The sequence below is a fragment of the Eurypyga helias genome, unplaced genomic scaffold (assembly GCF_000690775.1).
Source record: "Eurypyga helias isolate BGI_N326 unplaced genomic scaffold, ASM69077v1 scaffold7239, whole genome shotgun sequence".
In the NCBI taxonomy this organism is placed as follows: Eukaryota; Metazoa; Chordata; class Aves; order Eurypygiformes; family Eurypygidae; genus Eurypyga; species Eurypyga helias.
Genome location: NW_010272669.1, coordinates 92,551 through 113,522, shown reverse-complemented (window position 1 = coordinate 113,522; position 20,972 = coordinate 92,551). Strand labels below are relative to the sequence as shown.

At 35.6% G+C, this 20,972-nt stretch overlaps 1 protein-coding gene across 1 annotated transcript in view; it reads left to right on the top strand.

Annotated features, from left to right (window-relative positions):
- The window catches only part of DIAPH2 (diaphanous-related formin 2), a gene marked incomplete at both ends in the record, with an annotated part of 136,788 nt that overhangs the window by 64,421 nt on the left and 51,395 nt on the right, over positions 1-20,972 (top strand). Inside the window, 2 exons of the mRNA XM_010159202.1 lie at positions 6,452-6,581; positions 19,143-19,267. Of these exons, the coding sequence (XP_010157504.1) occupies positions 6,452-6,581; positions 19,143-19,267 (255 nt within the window). The remainder of the gene's footprint in view (positions 1-6,451; positions 6,582-19,142; positions 19,268-20,972) is intronic.

Below are 20,972 nucleotides of genomic sequence, written 5' to 3'. Positions count from 1 at the left end.
ACTGATTTATTTTAATATTATGTGAATTGTCTTGTACTCTGATTTTATGTATGGAACCATGATGAGCAATAGATGTTACAAGTTTTAAGTCACCCTTCCGTAACCTTAGGTACATTGCTAGATTAGAAGTCAGATAATAACGTGCCGAAGAAACCTTGTTCTAATTTTTGTTTTGCTTGCCATGAAACCTGCTGTTACATTCTCCCCCCTGCCCTCCCCTTCCCTCCCCAATCACAGAACAGTTTGGGTTGGAAGGGACCTTAAAGATTATCCAGTTCCAACCCCCCTGCCATGGGCAGGGACGCCCTCCCCTAGACCAGGTTGCTCATCCAGCCTGGCCTTGGTTTTGAGCAACTTAAGAACAGGGAGAAGAATTCCTTACCAGTTTTAAATATTATTTGCCTAAAGTAAAAACTGATTCAATAAGAGATTTAAAAATCGAGCAAGACCATCTGGCTTAATGTTTTAAAATATTGGTTATTTCTTTGCCTAATTTTTTTACTTTTTTTTTTTTTAAATTCTTATGGTAAGATACTTGATGGGACAAAGTAAGGTACAGTTAAAAAAAATAGTACTACCCTCTGAATATTGTTGTTTTGGAAGGAATTCAGCTGTTATGTGAACAGAATTTTATAATGAGTCACTAGCTAACTGTGACTCCCTGATAGTTTTTAGCTAGTCTTTACTGTAGGTTGATGTTTTGCCCGAAGACAGGGATTTAAGTCTCAGGAAAAATAACCAGAACACATATTAGGATAAAGAGAATTAAATGATAGGATATTTAATCAATGATTTTTAAAGGCTTGATGTTTGTTGGTTTGAAGTTTTTAGTTTGAGGCTTTTTTTTTTTTTTGGACCAGTGATTTCAACAATTTTATGGCATTGGACTTTCTGTCCATGATAAGAGAGCTTTTTCTTTTTTTTGAGCCAGCTGCCATCGAGGTAGAACACACTTATCTGTGTACATGTTTCTTTGTGCGGAATACACAGAGTTAATTTATGATGAGGTATCCGAATGGGATGAATTCACTTTTCAGTAAAACCTGATTTTCTTCCCCCCCTCCCTGAAAAATCTTAATATGAATTGTGTGTTTAGTAGGTGTAGTACTTACATTATATGATCTGAAAAAAAAGAAAAGAAAAAGGGTAGGTATTGATCTGGGATAAGTATTTGCTTTTGTAAAATAAATGTTCTTAGAGCTGGTCATTTTGTACACAGAAAGCTGCTGCTGTGTAACAACTTCTATTAAAATGATAAAGCAAATAAAGAAAAGAAAGCATTGATTCAAACCTGTCTGGTCGTAGCTAAAAAGCTATTGAAATCCTTAAAACGGGATTATATTTCTGGATATTACATTGTAGTGTATGATGTTGAAGAAAGAAATTACTTGTAAACACGCTTTGTCAGAAGACAAAGAACTTAATTTTGTTCAAATAAGAGAGATCAACATTAGAATTCATGCACTGTATGTAGACTGGCAAGCAGCAGCGACAACTCTGATGTATGCAGTAGAGCATTCATGATTGCCTAAGTGCTCTGTGAAAATATAAATATGGCAGAAAAAGTAGTAAAGTTCAGGGAGGCTGCTGTAAGTAGTTCACCAGAGATAAATCTTTTCACCAGTTCTGTTTGATTAACGTGTACCTATGATCTAACCGCCGTTCTGAACCCCTATTGCAGCAAATGCTATCTTTTATTGAGGACAGGAGAACCCCTGTAGTTCTATAAAGTTATGTTAGACAGAAATTTAATTGAAAGAGAAGAGGTTTGCTTTAGTCATATGTAGAGTACAACTTCTCTTCTTGTGGTGAATTAATGTAAAGACTAATAGCAAACATTCTTCTGTTCTGATAAAGCTTTTGTCATATTCTATCTGGATCAATGTGTATATTACATAGTAAGTAATATTCTGCTACTTCTTGTTCACAGGGCAAATAGTACAAAACAAACTGATTATCTAGCTTGAGTATTACAGACTAGTGTTCTTAGTTCCCCAGCCACTTCTCTTGAGAAAGATTTCTAGGATATGAAAAGTTAAAAGTTATACAGTCTCATCAAAATCAATAGAAAGGTTTTTTTTTTTATAGCTATAATATTCAAATGCCACTCTAGTGGTAGTTAAAACATACGTAAGATTTTTCTTAGGTTGGCTGTAATTTTTAACCCTCGTATCTGAAAGCTTAATTCAAAAGTGTCAGTTAAAAAAAGAAATCTGGAAGTCAGTTATGGTATGATTTGCATGTTTTTACCAAGATACTACATGTAACGGGAGATTTTTGTTAGATTGATGTTATTTCTGAGATAGAAACCTAAACATCATACTCTGTGTGTTACTTGAAAGGGTGCACTGTGAGTGTTAGGCGCTTTGCGCATGAGTCTTTAATTCCTTCCAAACAGTGAATCTGATAGTATTGACCACTCAAACTGATACTTCAGCATTCAGCTGGAAGCTGCTTTTGGAAGCACTGATCTACTGATTATTTTTTTGTTTTGTTTTGTTTTGTTATGAAATGTGTTATTCTGAAATTCTGTCTTCCAACTCAAGAAAGCCCATAGAATCAAAACCTGTATATGAAAATTTTAATACCACAGTGTTAATGTCATCTTTATAAATACATAAATTTGGAAAACCTTGTCAGGGACATGCATTGCTAATGTTTGGCAAATGCTCTATGTACAGCCATTGATCTGCAAAAGCGTTTATGTTCCAGTGTGTTAACACTACTAACCATGTAGAGGTAAAGGAATTGTTTATTTTCCAGATGGTGAACTCTGTTAGTGTTGGTGAGGTTTGTTGATTTACCAAATCTTGGAGCACTATTATGACTTCCCTACTATGTTAATGCTTTGAGAATTGAAAGGATGAAAATACAGAGGGCATAATGCAAAAGCATTGAAAGGAAGTGATTGTTAGGATTCAGAAACTTGAGGAAATTCTGGCCACTTCTAAAGGTGTAACCCTCTGTACAGTCCACCTTTTCCTTTGCAAAAGGAGTATTTTGTGCACTGGCCTATGTCCATACATACCTACAATCATGAGGCTGGAACTCAGTAAGGCTGTGAAATGGATGCATGTTTTTCCGCTTCTGCTCCATTACAAACATAGCACCGGTTGGACTTTAGAGCCCATAGAATATTTCACTGAAGTATGTGTTTCTGATTCAATTGTCTCTTAACCTGCATTTTAAGAGACACAATATTAAAAAAAAAAAAGTTCTAACCACTATTTACTGTAAATCTCAGCTGCAGTTAGTTGTGAAAGGAAGAAGTGAGAACATAGAATGAAAAGGATTCTTTTTTTTCCCCATGATTTGTTCTTAGTGTGCTAATCCAAATAAAACATTGCTTTCGTTGAAAAGACATTGTTTAAACATCAGCTGCCTGAGGTTTTTTTTTCCAATAATAGTCTGTTTATCTACAGAAACTAGGTACTTAAGTCTTTATTTTTCTGTTTGATAACCTTTTAATGTAACAAGCACACTAAGAGTCTGTTGTTCATAAGTCTAGTACCTTCAACTTGCCTTTTCCCAGAGCTCTTGCTTATAAAAGGACAATTTAGCTTTATGCTGAAGGGCAATAATAGTATTTTAAAGTTCATTTTGTACTTAAAACAGTGATACTGTGATGTTCTGCATGTAAAATCCTGTACTTGGGACAGGCTTAAAGTCCTGCAAAGGTGGTGTCTGGAGAGTGGGATGCAACTCTGCAGACAAACCGGAGTCTTAGTGAAAGAACAGTGGTCAGTAGTGTGCCCTCGCAGCAGTGAAGGCTGGCAGCATCCTGGATTTTGCTGATGGGGCATAGATAAGAGATCATGGATAGTGAGTGTCTTTTTTTGCCCTTAACTCAGAATTTGCTGGGTGTTCAGTATTCTGTACAAAAACAACTTTTTGGTTGATAAACTTGAGTGGAGGAACACCAAGCTGGTCATGGGCTGGACCATTGCGGAAAGGCTGATGCAACTGGTCTTGTCCAGTTCAGAGAAACAGAGGTTTGGGGCAGGGGACCTGCAGCAACCTTCTGTACCAAGTACAAGGTACTGTAAAGGCAGAGCCAGGCTTTTCAGCAAAGTGCACAGGAAAAGAATGACAGACGGGTCATAAATTGAAACTAGGGACACTTTAACTGGATATGAGACAAACAGAACTCACTTTCTTAAAAGATGACTTTTTAAATCAAAATACCCAGAGTTGTCTTTTCGCTAGTGTAAAAAAAGTTAAATTTTACCCAAGAATAAACAGGGAAAGGAGACCAAAAATTTTCCTGAATGCAAATATACTCTGTGAATACAGAGAATGTAAACATGCAACCATGCTGTTGATAGAATTCCAGTTCCTATCTTTCATTTCTCTTTCTATATTTAAATAATATTTGTTAAACTGCCCTCCAGAAGCACCTATCTTCCTTACCTTATCATTCTATTAGTAGGTTTACAACTTGGTTTTTAAAGTATATATATTAAGTCTAAAGATCAGAGTTAAATGTTACTTGTCCTGTTTCTTAGGTATTGAAAACACGGCTGAATGTAGCCAAGAGGTGTTTCTTGATTGAGCCAAAGAAGTGAATTTGCTTAAGATCTGAATGACTGTTTCCTACAGGTTTTAAGCAACTCAGCAGGTGCTAATATTAACTCTTGTTAATACGATGTTACTGTTGGTGACAAGATGTGTTTTGGTTGTAATCTCAAGGAAAAATAATATTGTCCACTTAGGAAAAAAATGCTTTATCCACTTTACCATGTCAGAGAGATCAAAGACTGCAAATCCCACAGTTCTTGTTCACAGATAAATTGAAATGCAATTTCTTTTTACCATACAGATGTTTAGCCACTAAATCTATGATTTTTTTTTTCAAGTTGGAGAAACTTTTATGTACGTAACACATTAAACCCTTTTAACTGCATACCATTACTGAGCATTGGTTAGTCTTTAATCACCGAATCAGTATGAATTAAATTGAATTCTTAATTGCCTAAATACCTTATATTTTTAAAAGCCTGTTTTTCGTCTGCACTCATTTATTCTTAACAGGGTAATCCTTAAAGCTGAAAGGCCTCTATTAAATTGAACATCGATGGCAAGCCTGTCATGAGGATTATAGAATTAGAACTTCTAGTGATTTAGAGAATGAGAAAACAAATAGGAGATTTTACACACACATTTATGTATTCTTCTTAAATAAATCCTTGATTTCATTTGTTGTGTATGTTGTAGCTTACTTCTGTGTAAGAACTGTACTAGATGAGTTAGTAAAATGCAGTTTAAAAAACCCTTTACTGATATACTTGTAATACTAATTCTCTATAAAGAGGAAGTACAGTCATGTCAAACTCTTGCATACACCTACTGTCTCTATTTGCCTTTGTCAATAAGGGGTAATCTCCACTTCCACTAAATCTGCAATCAGCTCATACATTGTCGTTACGTCTGCGTATAAAAATGGACAAACTAAATTTGGAATTAAATTAATTTTCTCATTCTTTTACGTTCATGATGTTCCTTTGCATATACCCATGCTCTCTGCCATTGCATTTAGCCACAAATATCTATGTTTACTTGGAAATCTGCCACTAGCCCTGTATTTTAACAATTATTTCAGATTAAAAAAAAAAAACCCAAACTTATTCTAGCAGTTGATGCACTTAAGTTAATGGAGAGCAGAGGGCCGTATCATCCTCAGGAAGACTAGTTTTATTACAGACCACAAAAATTTTCCTCTGTAGTTGGGAGGATAGTGAAAATATGCAGTTGCTTACTGCTTCACACTGGGCACCAGTTTCATGCAGCTTTTCATAAATAAAACTGGATGTACTAAATTGCCTTTACTGGCAGTTAGGATTACCTTTGCTTTTCTGTTGTCATTCTGTATTCCAGTAGGACGAGGTGCATTTATTTCATGTGTCTGTAAAGCAAGAAAAGTCTTTAGGCTAAAGCAGTATGCTTTAGATTTTTCTTCAGTGAAAAATTGTAGGTTTACAACAAGGAGTTCATTTAACTTGACTGAAAAAAGCAAATTCTGGCATCTGGCCTGCTGTCCAGCTAAGTAGCATTTGAAAGGAATTCCTTTAGAAATCTGGCAGTGGGGGGCATTGAAGGAAGAAACTAAATTCTGGTCTGTTTAATCTTTGTTCACAGCCTTTTTTTTTTTAACCACAGCAAGCATTCTGAACTGGGATTGCTGAAATCTCAGAATTTTCTAGATGGCCTTTAGGACGTGCTCTCTGGATAATTAACTGTTCTTTAAAAAACACATCATAATGATAGATTTCCGTTGTAGTCTTAAATCATAAAGAACTGCAGAAATTTCATTTTTAAAATAATTTGATTCATTTGCAGGTAATCAGTGTAGGTAATGTTTTGCTAATTTACATCTGCAATATTCACTTCATTTGAAAATTTTGTTATAAAAAGTGATACTATTTTCTCTTTTTCTCCTGTATTCCCTTTTTAGATTAGAGATACTAAGTCATCAGATCAGAAAACAACCCTATTGCATTTTCTGGCAGAAATCTGTGAGGAGAATTACCGGGACATCTTAAAATTTCCAGATGAATTACAGCATGTTGAGAGTGCAAGTAAAGGTAAGCTAACAGATAAAACACCTACAGGTAGTAGCTGTTTTCTTTGACACTGAATACTTCTAACTTTTCATTTTAGATTGTAGGGTTATGTGACCTGTAAACACTGATAATCCACGTGGATTTTGCTTTCCTGTTACTTACTGACCTGAGGAAAAAATGAGGAGAGGAAAAACAGTAATAGAGTAACTTTTCTTCTAAAGTAGGTTGTGGAAATAATGGATCATATTTCAGTGAAGTGCTTACAGAATTATATGTCAGGAGCCGTGTAAGCGGGGTGGTGATGATGGTGTTTAGTTCACCATTAAGCCTTTGATGTCTTGTTGCTTGAGACTGAACACCCGCGTGTGTGGGTGTGCGTGCAGCCACACACAATGTGTTTCTCACTGATTTACTGTGTGAATAGAGAATAACAATGTTTTCTAAAGTTTCAGTCAGTGATTAATACTGATTCCTTGTTATTCCTTGTCAGTCAGCAGTATAGCCCAGCGAGTGTGATAGAAAACTGAAGCCATTTGTTAGATACCTTTTTGTGTGAAATACTCTGTGCTGCTCGGAGCACTTGTTGCTTAGCTGTTGAAAGCGAAGGCTGTGTGATGGTGGTTGATGAAGATATCTATCGCCAACTGTTGCATTTTGACTGGGCATTACTAATTCATCAGAAGTTAAATACCTGGGGGAGCACAGGAATATGAAAGGAGAGAAGGGAAACAAAGTTGGATACACGTTTCTGATGGCTGTATCCACTTGCTCTCTTTCAGTGTTATCAGTCAGTGCTTAGCTGTTAGACAAGGTACTGTTTTTAATTAGGCTATTGTTTTCTTTCAGTTTGTAGCCTTCTATCTTAAACTTCTGCCTAGTGAGAGCAGAACTTTTGTTTCCCCAAGGACTTAGGAAATAGTTTATCAGTCGAACTGTGCTGTTGTTACATTTCCAGTGTATTGTCAGATTTATGTGACTTTCTTTGTCATACAATTTTTCTGCTGTTTCTCAAACTCACAATTACCTCTCCATGTTGTTTTTTCTTGCATGTAGGCTAAATTTTATTTGCATTGCTTAAATATCCCCATTCTTCATTTGCCTCTGCTGATGAATACCTCATTGGTATGAATGCCTCTTGATAAAAAGGAGCTGATCTATGTCGGATTGAGGATGGTATTGTGTTTTAAGGCAGTGTAGAGAGTGAAGAGGTAACTTGTGCATTACCATCTTGAATGTACCATATATACACATCTATAAAAAGATAAAGGTGCATGCTTAAACAGTGTTCAGCTGGCAGCTTTTGTCTGAGCACTGCTATGGATCTTACACGAGGAAGTTTTACAGTTGCTGTTAATTTGGCTGTTTGCTTTCACTGTTGTTTGTTCCCAGCCTCTGATACGGAATCAGATAATTTTCTCAAACTGATCTTTCCCCACAGCCCCGACCTTTCCCAGTGTCACTGGTCTGGCCAGTGTGTTCACAAGGACTAACATAGTGATTGATTTTATTTCTGCAAACAGCAGTTTGTCATCTTAGCTCATTTCCAGAACTGCTTTCTACCACTTCACAGTTCTTTTGTGGAGGTGACTTTTTTAAGTTTAATCTTTTTCTTCCAGCTTCTCTTGTTAAATTCTTTACAAAGCCTTATGGTTTACCAGGCACATTCAATGATATTTCATTAATTTTCTCCTGTGGCTAATTCTTTGCCTTGCAGCTTTGAGATTTTATGGTTTGATTCAAAACCTCTGATGTTCTGTAACTTGACTTGAGGAATTCAACCAAAAGAGTTAGTAAAGTTTAGTTAAGGTATAGCATCCAAAAGAGAGAAACCATAGTAATGGGAGCCAAGTCACTGATAATCCTGATGCTTAGAATATATATGGAAAAAGGTTTTTATTGCAGTTAAATTTGTTTAATTCTGTAAGATAAAAGCTCATTACATTTCCTATAAACAGTGCTGACTTCTTATCAGAAGCATAAATTACTGTTTATTTTTAATGACCAAAATTTCCCTTTCAGCCCTTCTTTGCTTTCTGTAACAAAGCAGATTTGTGGCAGAATAAATGCGATTTGTACAATTTAGTTCACCTGTTCCCAGTGGTGCTTTTATGGTTTTTTTTTGTTTAATTGTAATGTTCATCTGCTCTGTCATGTGTGGTAATTTTTCTGTGCAGGTAATTCACATGCTTTGTGTGGAAGAAAAGATTTTCACTTCCGATTTATTGTTTGGTGTTTTATAAACCAATGGTTTATATAAACCAGTTAAGTTTATTTTTCCTGTAGGAGGTTTCTTTTGGAGTAAATTTGCTACAGATAGCGGGGCATTGACATCACTTAGTTATGCATAAAATAGGATGAAATCTACCAGCAAATATTATCTCTGTATGAATTTTAAATAAGGAGCTATGAGCAAAACGGATGACAGTCTTATTTCTTGAGATGTGTGCTGCTTACTTTTTAGGCAGACGACAGCCTCGTAGTTTGACCTATACATAAAATTCCAATACAAAATTTAGGAACTTTTTTAAAATCTTGTGTGCATTTTCTCAGTTCCACTTAAATAATAGGAAATTTTTTGCTTTAATTTTCATATAAGAGCAAGCATCAGAACAGTGGATGTATGATTTTCTTTTTTTAACAAATAGCAGATAAAGCATAAAACTGGATTTTAATATGAAAAGGTCAATGAGATTAGATGAACTGCCCTGCATGTACTAAAATCTTCAATAATCTGATATTAGGTATTATAAAATATTTGATCTTTTTAAGTATGGAAGATCAACCTAGAGGTTTATGAAAAGCAAAAATAAATTAGGAAACAGTTTTATTCTGGACAGTATAAACAGAGTTCAAACTGATTAATAATAATCAAGAGATTATTGTAAAAGCATTCCTTCTTACATGAAGCTAAGGGTATGAAAGGAAAACCAATTAAAAAAATCACAAGATTGCGTCAAGCTACATTATTTAGGGGAAGTGATATTCACTTATCTTAACCCAGTCTGCAGTGTTTTCCTCTTGTTTCCCTGCAGCTGAAACTATGCTAAGCCTTTTTTGATGTTCCTACTGTGTTCACTTCACTTGTTATTCCAGTTGCTACTTTTCATGATATTTGCTCTTACCATCTTACAGTCTGTGATTTTATTAAACACCTGACAAATTCTCATCCCTTTCTGCAAGTTCAGTCAAACAAAAACTTCAGAACAAAAACAAGAGATACCTTACTAAATTCAGATAAAAGTTTGGGTTTTCTAGACAAAAATGTATTGTACGTAGTATAATTTGGACTTCCTTAGAAAAGATACATACATTTTAACTTGAAACGCTGATTATCAAGCTTCTCAGAAATCGTAAAAGAAATACATAACACGTAAAACTAAGAGGATGAACATTAAACATATATTGTATAACAACAACTCATTTTCAGATTTCAGAAGAGCACCGGTTATAAATCACAGTTCATGGTTTAACAGTTATGCCTGTATTTAAAATAAAACATAACTATATCATCATCGGCTGGACATTGTGCTCAGCTCCTCCTGAGTTTGACAGTTCTTTACAGAGTTAAGTTATGGGCTTGCTTTGTCTGCCCAGAGTGGGTGGGAGTTACTGGGGTGTGTAGAGTCATGGGTTTTTGCAAACCTGTGTTGTCCCACTGGTCTTTACCTCAGAGACAGGTGGATACAGAATGCTGTTATCTGTACTTGGCCACTGGCCATTCTCCTTACATGCTGACCAAAGTGAAGTGATACCTTGTACGTAGCGAAGGAGTATCGGGTTTGGGGTGAGCTGAGCAGTTATGAAGCTGTTCTTCCAAGAACAGCTGAACTCCAAGCGAAGGGCTGAGCTTACCTCTGAATGCAGTATAGATAATAGTCTCTTTCAGAAGTAATGAGAGGTTTTTTCCCAGTGCTTAAGATACAGAATTCTGTGCCTGATATAAAAATACACCACTAAATAATTCTTTTAAAATGTTGTTAAAAGAAACACAGAGCATTCTGAGTAAAATTAAGTGAAAGATGCCTTGGGGAAGGTGAATTATGTGGGTGTAGTAGACTAGAAAGTACTAATAACAGCAGCACAGATTTCTCACTCATGTTGACACAAAAAATTTATTTCTTCAATTTGCGAGCATATGCTTCTGTCGGTTGAGGCATCTCTCTAGAAAGGACATTAGCAATCAGAAGCACTGTGGAATGCTAATATGTATATACTTAATATATTAATAGAATACTCTAAGAAAATATTAATTTTTAAATTCTGTACAGGTACTTCACTGTGATTTAATGCCATAATTTTAGAGCGGAGAAAATATTTTAAAGTTTTCTGTGCCATTGTTACTTTAAAGTATAGCAACTTAAAACATATTCATAAGTAGTAGTCATTTCTCTGTCAAACAAAAGTTTTATAGTTCATTGCAGTTGAAGAAACTGTTTTTACAGAGAGATCTGCAGTATTCTCCACCTTGCACTGTTTAAATTGCTGAAGCAGATTTTGCCCAATCTGGCACATTAGTGGATATAAAATAGACAATGCCTTCTGGTATGAGAAATTTAATGCCTGCATCTGTGACTTTTCTCTCTATAACAGAATCTGAAGTTGGCATTTTGCATCATAATCAAAAGTCAGTCTTGCACTGTAGAGTGACTTCTATCATTCTTTTCATTCACATAAACTTCAGTGTTGAAATGTCAGAAACTATCTCAGTGTGTTCTTCTGAATGTAGTAAATACGCAGTTAGGTACATCAAATACCAGAAGACCTTTTTTCTCTAGTAACACTCCTGTATTTGCATATAGCATCGCCATATTGGTGGTAGCTTATGCAGCATCTCATTAAAAGTTTTTCAACAGACTTCGTTCTCCTTCATTGACAAGAGTTACTGAAGAGGACAGGGAAGCAAAAACTTTGGACATAGTTTTTGTGTTGTAGTTCCAAGGTGCAATTTATAAAAGAGAACCCGTTGGATACCCACTAGGATTCTGGATTGGCTTACGCTCTGAAAAATTGCTTACTGAATTTCCCAGTCTGAAGATTCTGAGAATGTATTGAGTTGCTATTTTCTAATGTGTAATAAATAGTACGTGAAATCGTGGCAGTTCTGAATTTTGAAGCTACAATTGGGATTCTCTGTTAAACAAAGTTACTTTGTATGGCATGCATTTTAAGGATCCTCTTATCTCCCTGCAGTGTAAATATCAAGGACAAAATCAAAGAATTGTTCAAATTACTCTGAAGGACTGTTGCTAATTAAAAAATTAAAGCATATAACAATTTCTGACCGTAGTTAAACCAATTCAGATTTGAAGACTGCTTTAAATGACTTCTCCAAGTATGTAATCCATTTAGAATCCGTTAATACCAGCCGCTAGAGAGAGGTGGAAGCTACAAAACAGCACCTACTTTTTTTTTTTTTTTTTTAATCTGTTCTTGAATTTGCTCTTTCATTGATAAGAAAGAGCAAATTGGTAAGAAAGGTTGTTACACCCCTGGAAGCGTGGCTTGCACTTTGGTTAATTGGAAAGACCAAACTCTTGTTGCAAGTTGAGAGCTTGAAGGGAGGTCTGTGGGATGAAGTTGATCAACACTTTTTTAGTGAGTTTTTACTAACAACAGATAGGTTGTGTTACAGAAACTTTGCTCTTTCTCTTTGTCTTTCTTTTTGCGATTTTTGCATATTTGCATCCATGAATCTAGCTGTGCCATAGCTGCTTCACAGTGAATTACAGCATGAGTATCAGTTTGATATATAAACCAAGAGAAGTTGGACTACGGGGAGATAGTGACAATGCAAAACACAGGCGTTTGGAATAAACACAGCAGAATTTAGCATGTTCAGTTCACATTTCCTAATAACGCAATGAATGGAACATACAAGTTCAGCTGCTTTTTTCCCCCTTGCTTCACTTGCAGTTTGCCTTATACTTTTGCCAGGAAATTTTGCTTCAGCATTGTCATGTAATAGATATTGATTTTGTAACTGTAAGCTCTGTTTTCAAAATTAAATCATTATTTGAGATCTTGAAAGACATTTGTAATTAACATCAAAGTAAGCAGAGTTTCTGGCGTGCTCTGGAGGAGATGCCCATATTGCCAGGAGAATGCTGCTGGAGACAATGCTGTTCTCACTGATCACCTCTAATACCTTTGGTTATGTTTCTGAATTTGGGGCATCTGTTTTCAAAAAGTTTTTATTTGTAATGTGAGAAGTCAGTTCACATTCAACTGATAAAGACTGTATTCTGCAATATACTATTGTTTACAGTTTGCTCAGTGAGTAAGCCTGAAAAGTTAGGTGGAAAGGCTGGTATTGACAAGACGGTTCAGAGAAGGTAGGAGGATGGCACACAGTTTCCTTGGGTCACAAAAATGAAGGTTAACACTTCAGGATTCAACCAGAAGGAATCTTATGGACTCAAGGAGTTTTTTCATTTTCAGAAAGCTGTTCTTTTGCTGCCAGTTAATTTGACCTAAATAATTCTGAGTCAGTAATGAGTTGGATAATATGACCTGTACAAAGAAAGGAAGAGATTTCATGTTCCAATATATCACTTAGGAGATCAATGATTTTGTACTGCGCTGTGCTTTGGAAGGAAGTTTTAACAACTGGCTTCTGTCGATAGCGATAATGCATTCTGGGCTCCTGAGGCACTATTTGTCGTTTATAATAGATTCTTAATGTGTTAATAAGTTGTGTTATGTGCATCAGAATTACGCTTACAATCTTAAAAACATGTACATAGGCACATAATTGCTGAAAGAGAGAGAAGCAGATTCATTCCCTAAACCAAAGTACAGTTCTGTACGTACATTGATATTAAGCATAAGCTACCCACAGAAATTTCTCTTTTTGTTTTATGAATATATTGAGTGTTTCAGGATTATGAGCACTGTTTGTAATTTCCTCGGCTCTAGAGGAAGGAAGACATGCTGCTCATGATGTTTCTGATTTTTAGGCCTAACAGGCAATGTTTCCCTCCACCACTATTTCACTTGTCAAGGCAAGTTTGTTAATGGCATTTGCACTTCAGTGCGTGCAATATTTAAATTTCCTCACATTTAATGGCTGTTATTGTTATTCTGAGAAGCTGCAAATCTGTTCATCGTTACTACTTCCTTACTTCTGCCTAAGTTCTCTTAAAAACACAATGTTTGTCTAGGAAAAGGAATGTTTGCTTGTACTGGGCTTGGTTGGATGTAATCTTGAGAGTTTGTGTGATCCCATCTGTCTCGGCTGTTCATCTAGATTCTTCTTCAGAACTTCTGATGATTAAGTTCAGTGTCTTTCCTGAGAAAACATATTTCAATATAGGATTCTTTTTACTTTTGAAGTTTGCTAGTGTGATAGACCTAGAACAGGTAGTGAAGGTCTAGTTTCTGAGGTCTAAAGGAAATAATGCATGTGGTATCTCCCATGCTCCCTGATATTCATGAGGAATTATGACTTAGGACTTATCTGTACCATGCTGTTCTGGGTCATCCTTCTACTGTTGAATTTACCTTTTTAGCACAATGGTTTATCTGTGTAGCAAAGTGCAACAACATGGTTGATCATTGTTTGTGTCCTGTAAAGAGCATGGCTGTGTTGGGAAGGATTCCTAGTATGAACAGGGACATGTTAATAAAATATTAAGGGAGCTGTACTGCTTTCAAGTCTGGAAGCTGTTCAGTCATGAAGCTTCAAGTATGGGTTCTTTTGTTTGACACAGGTATATTGTGGTGTATGTCACAGATAGCTATGTGTAAATGTGTGTGTTTGTGTACGTGGTACACCTATATCACACAGAAAATACATGTGTAAACATACACATAGGCATGTATACGTGCCAGACGTACTTATTGCAACAGATGCAGATATACACAGGCATGCTCAGAGATACACACATGTGCACGCACACATACTGTGGTACTTGGAATTCTCACATAGGCTGCAGAAGCCCTCTTCACCTAACTCCAACAGAACATTTATTTTCTTAATAAGTATAAATTTACTTAGTGGTATGAATTGAGTAATCAGTGCTTGTAATTCTTGAGATTATTTACTCGCACACCCATTTCCCCTCAAACTGGTTTTCAGGCTTCTGTGAAAGACTACTTCCATCTGCCCTCCGGCAATAAGAAATAAATAATCATTAGTATGCTCAGAATGTAGTTATGGCACAAATACTGTCTAGACTTACAAATCTTTGCTTCATATAGGCCTGTCTTTGCTTACTGAAGTCATGTATATCTTTGGCTCTCACTTTAGAGCTTTTACTAAATGTGGACATGGCTGGCCCTGTTTTGCATCATGCTCAGAAACCCTTTGAATTTATCATGCAGGAGACACTGCACCTAATCAAAATGTATCATTTCACCCCTTGTTGTAGGGGAGGACTCTTTGTCTGTTCCAGTCTTATTTTGGAAAGGATTAGTCTGTTCTTTGGTACTATTACTGTATTACTGTAACTCTAAAATGCTTAGCTAGACTGTGGGGACTAGCCTGAGTTTGACATTAACATGAGATTAACTGCTTGTAGCGTTTTTCCAGGACTAAAGTGGTCTGCCAGACGTTCCCTAAGCCTTCCTTAGCGTGCGGTCTGGGCAACTGCTTTCTCCCAAATAAGTGGATGGGATTTTTTTTTTTTCCTCCAGAGTGGGAATTAATGTAGAGAAAACAGTAAAGTGAAGCAGACAATTGTCACGTTTCATGTCAAAATGACATTGTGCCCTATCTGTAGTGATTGTGGAGTTCTATTATAAATAAATAGTAATATACACAATAATCTGCTAATCACTCATAGATTTAATGATCTATGATTAACTGAGCTTCATTCAGTATTTGTGTAGAGAGAATAGTTATAAATCTAAGTGCTTATGTTAGGCTTTCACTGACATGGAGAAGAGTGACAACATATTAATATGCATAACTTCACATTCCCCTTGTTTATATTAATCCTATATGCTAATAGTAATTCTATGTGATAATGCGTTAGATAGTTTAAACGTACATGTTTAATCTCTGGTATTGGATATTTTTTAGTTCTCCTAAATACTTTTATTATCGTGGTTTGGGGCTCACACGTTGAAGATGCCGTATTTATTTCTGTCTTAGAGTTGCAGCAGCTCTCTGCAAGCCAGATTTTCCTTACAGCTAAATATGAAGCCGCTCTGTTACAGCTTGGTACAGACCGAGAAATCTTGCTCCCTTTTTTACTCCCTTTGGCCTTGAAGATGGGTCCATACATAAGTTTTGGGGTTGATGTGTTTTTGACTTAAACATAAGGATGTACTTCGTGCCCTGTTGTCCACACAACCTGATGCTGTCTGGTGCTGGCAGCAGGATGTGCTGTTTAGGGAGAACGTTGCGGTTCCTGCACTGCTTCCCCCACAGCAGATGTTCTCAGAGACATATGCATGCTCCATCCCAGCCTGTTCCTTTTCATACTTGTTTATGGGCCTGCTTGTATGTGTATATCTAATCCTTTCTATACTGGTTTCTGCTATCTGTCCCCACTATTCCCTGTGTCAGCAAATTTGACTTGACATCTTAAACTTGCCCGTTTCTTAAATGCTGAACTTTGCACTATGGATGTGGATCTTAATTCTATAAATGTATCTGTGAAGCTTTTTTGCATTTTTTTTTTTTTTTTTTTTGCTCGTGGCTTTTTTTCTTCTTTTCGCTGTTTTTTAGTATTTGACTCATTGTTCCTACCTTGTAATCAGATATTGGTGCACTGAATTTAGTTGGTTGCTTTCTCCAGCTGCAACATTAAACGGAACAGTGTTGTAATTACTGCTACGGAGAGGCTTTCCCAGTAATGGTTCGTGAGCAGTGCTTGTCTGCCACTGAAGACCAAATACTACCTTTCATGTAGATTTTAGACTAGTTCTATTAGGATGTCTAATTTTCATGTGGAATTATGGGTAAATGGAAGGTGAATAGGCCTTTTCTTGCACTCACCAGCTTTAAGGACTGTAGTGATAGAGAGTCTTTTTAGTGTGTGCATTTATAGAATGGTTTCAAAGAAATAGCATTTTGCTCCAAGTATAGTTTATGCTTTCATAAATAAAAACCTTGAAAGACTTTTAAGCAAGTCACATGATTTTCTCTGAGAGAGTAAAAGGTATTCATGTTGCCTCCTCTTCACATTACTGAAGCAGTAAATCTCTAATAAAACAGTTTTATGGGAGGAAATGCAGATATTTTATTCTAGTCTCTACATGTATGTTTCCTGTTACATGGTCTTTCTAACGTTTTATTGCAGAACAACAGCTTCGTAAATTCTTTGAACGGAAACTCATGTATATTTGCCTGCTCTTGGCAAAAAAAAAAGTGAATAAATGAATATTCTGCAATGCTTTTTGATAATTTAGTGTGCGTATTGAAGTTATGAGAAGCACAGGTTTTGAATGCGGCAAACTTGTTTGGTTCGAGTTCCTTCATACTTTCAAAGTCAGTGTGCACCTAATCTGAATTGTTTTCTGAATTTAGTTTTATAAAACAGAGTTACTGAAAATGCTTTTCTTCCATTTCAATCACAGAGGCTAAGATTTCTTATTTTTCATTGCTTGCTGAATTTCTTTGCACTTATAATTTCAGACAAAAATAAACTACTACTCTGCCTAAGCAGTCATGCATTCAAATATTTTTAAATTGCTGAAAACAGTTAAACTTTGTTATGTTGCCTATTTACTTACCAGCAGCTATTTTTACCAGCAGAATTACCATTTGCATGCTCCTGATTTATTTTTCAGCTCTAGCTTTTTACTTCAGTGTTGTTTGTCTTCCTATCCAACTACATAAGAGCCTATAAAAATATTATAGTGATTCAGATTTTTCATTTCAAGCAAAAACGTGTGCTCCTTTTCTGACAATAATATAAAATGATTCAACTAATGCAGCCATAACCTAAAAGCTTTGATAATGTTTAGTATTCAGACTGCCTTAGTGGTTGATTTCAAGATTAACTGGTGTGTCCCCAACCACACACACACACACACACCCCGCTTCAGTTAATGTTAGAAGTTGTTTCACTATAATTTTAAGAATACACGATTAGTAGTTCTTCTGGTACCAGTATAAAATAGATAAAATTGAAAATAAAATCAAGATTATATCTGTGATTAACAACAGCTGGATTGGTGGCTTATGTATTTGAACATGCTTGAGAAAAGTTAAATTGGTGGTCTTATAGCTGACGTGAATCATTACGTACAAAGGAGATAGTATTAATTCTGTTCTGGAAGCAGCTTCCTTATTTACAGGATTTTTATTTTCTAAATCCTGTTTTCAAGCTGTTGTGAACCAAATACCTGCTACTGCTTAATGTCACATAAGACACAGCACAATTTTTTAAATTACAAGGAAACAGGAAAATATTTTTTTATTCAGAGAAAAACTGTATGCAACTTTGGATAAATGGCTTCCTGCAAAGAAAACCCAAAACAAAACAAAACCCAACAAAACCCAAAATCAGAAAACCCTTTAAAAACCCCAATTCTTGTGTTTTTCTTGACTACGCAAAGAGTCCTTGGGTTAGCTGGGGTGCACATCTTCAGCGTTAGCTTTGTAGAGCAGCTGCTGCAGTGAATAAAGAGCGTTGACTTGGCCACTTACTGAAGACTAGAAAATGTGGTGGATGTTCTCGCCTCTGATTCCACCTATCAGAAGTTGTTCATGGCACTGTCTTTTTTAAGACCGAACCAGGGTTATATGCACTGTCGCTAAAGATGAAGTAGTTTGTAGGGTATAAATCTCCTCTGAAACAGAGTATACTTGAAATAGTCTGTACTCTGAAAGAAGGACATGAAACAGTGCAAATGTTTCAGTGCCCTTTGGGGAAGGATGGTGTTTAGATTGTCTGCTTTCTTGAAAGCACAGATTTGTAAACTATGTAAGAGGAGACAAAGGACAGAAGATAGAATTTGGTTCTAAAATGTATCTTAAAATTGAGAGAAAGTGCTTGTCAAACTGCTGTTTATAATGAAATTGAGAATGATAAGTGGACTTTATGGATTATGTCATAAAACTCAACGTTATGGGGTTTTTTAATTATCAGTAGCATTTATTATTCAAACCTACCTTTGATGTTAACAGAGAGTTTCACAGATGTTGGATTCTAGAAATCAGTTTAATTTCAATAAAAGAAAAATATTTGATCTTTTCTCCCTTGTCTGTTCCTTGAATCATTTCTCTAAGAGAGTACGTGCATTAAGATCATTCATTCAACCAAATGCATGCATTAATAAGGTACAATCTCTTTGAACCTTAGTGACTTTTTAATCTTTGAATTAGTTTTAAAAGAATGAAATATTAGAATTTTTGCCAATAAATTTAAATAGAAATTGAATCATTTGAACTACTGGTAGAATTAAGTGGTGACATTTCAACATTAAATATGATTTTTGTATACTGCATTAGACATTTTCACTTAATTTTTATGAAGAGTAGAATTTTTATGAGCAGTAATTCAGAAAAATGTGAGTCTACTTAATGGAATCACTCTCGTTAAGACTATTTATACTGACATTGTTTTTTCCCCTTCTAATAAGCTTTCTAGAATCTGGAAGCTTTTTACTCATTGACATTTTTTTTCTTAGTTTCAGCCCAGACTCTGAAGAGCAACCTTGATTCCATGAACCATCAGATCCAACGCCTGGAGAATGACATTGAGAATTTCCCTAAAACACAAGATGAACACGACAAGTTTGTAGAAAAGATGAGCATATCCTTTTTGCATGTCTTCATTGGTGATCTCAATGTTCTGATCATCTGGATAAGTATTTACAACACTTGAAGTTTTAAGTCTCTTCTTCCATGCTTTTATTCTAGAGCAGAGAAAAGTTCACAGAACGTGCTGAGTGTAAGAAAACATAATAAATTTTAGTGGTATTTACCATCTGAATGGATGCAGTGACAGATATTCACAAGAAGATGTTTAGTATCTTCTCTGTATGGATTTATTCTAAGTTTCGTGCAAGACTGCAAAAAATGAACTTAAGGGAGACAAATCATGACTAAATGAAAAATTTTCTTGTTACTTACGTATTCTCTTTCGCCTTGTCTTATTAGCAGGGTTAAGAGGTTGCCTAGTAATCATATCAGTTTTGCTATTAAAAAACAAACAATAGACAAAATGCTCAAAAATGACACACCAAGGTATTATTTTCCTGAGATCCATTCACATGAGAAAATCTTACAGAACTGCCTTGTAATTGCCCTTTGCCTTGGCATCATGTCTGTAGGGTTAATCCTGTCAAGTAAGCCCCACTCTGTTCCTAATGAAACCAATGTTTTGAAATGCACCTTCTGCAACCGTGTTTTCTTGTTAAGCTTGACAGCTCTGCTTTATGGGTTATAGACATGATTTTTCAGTTGTTTTGAGTAAATGTGTTGCCATTTGTTGTTTTGCCACCAATGTATTTATTGTATTTATAAAAATTATTTGCATCACTCAAGTGATTTGGTGATAAAAAAGAGAAAAGTAGGTAATGTTTACCTTTTCTATTCTGTGGTTTATCATCTGAATTTTTTAAAGAAAGTCATCATCTGACAATGCAAAACAGTTAAAAGAAAAAAAGTACCAGTGCTTTTTTTTTTTTTGGTATTACGAAAAATACCGGGATCCTACGAAATTTTTGAAAATGAATTGTAGGAAGTTTCCTGGGCAGCCTTGCTTCAGTGCACATACACTGATGTCACAGCTAGATTACCAGTTCCTCGTAATTAAAATAGGCATCCTGAACTGTAGATGTCTGACAGCTTTTATCATTGCAGTGAATTTGGTGGCTTGACAAAATAGATAAGACTGTAAGAAATGAACCGATTCTGCCTAAGGATTTATGTTTTCATAATTAATAGATGACCTGATAAATAGTGTTTTTCTTTTTTAGAAAGTCATCTCCAGTTGTGTCAAGTGATCAGATTTATTTCTGCTTATCATTGGATATTTTTAAATTTTCTGCACTCCTGTATTTTTTTTAGACTGAAGAATAGATGTTAAGGTGGGGGAAATGACATCTTAGTCTTCAGTATGTATTTCTTGTCTTTCTGTCAGGTGGTTGAAGAATTGTTGTTAGCAATGCATACTGAGATTAGGAAGTAAAGAATTTTAGGCTGAACATCTCTATCTGCTTGAGTGTCTCAGAAAATGAGACGTGTCTGAACATAAATCATCTCCTGGTAGGGAGTTTTAGCATGCAGGAATCATACCATAATTAAAGGAAGTTTCTCTTTCCTGTTCCTGCTAATAAACAAAGCTGTTTCCTGGTAATTGGGATGAGACTTTCTTCAGAGAATATGAAAGGAGTATTGCTTGGTGTCATACTAAGGTAGGAGATCAATTACAATAAAAATACCATTTATAATAGTCATAATAATAACATGGATTAATATTTGTAATATAGAAGTAAATGCTATGAAATAAATTA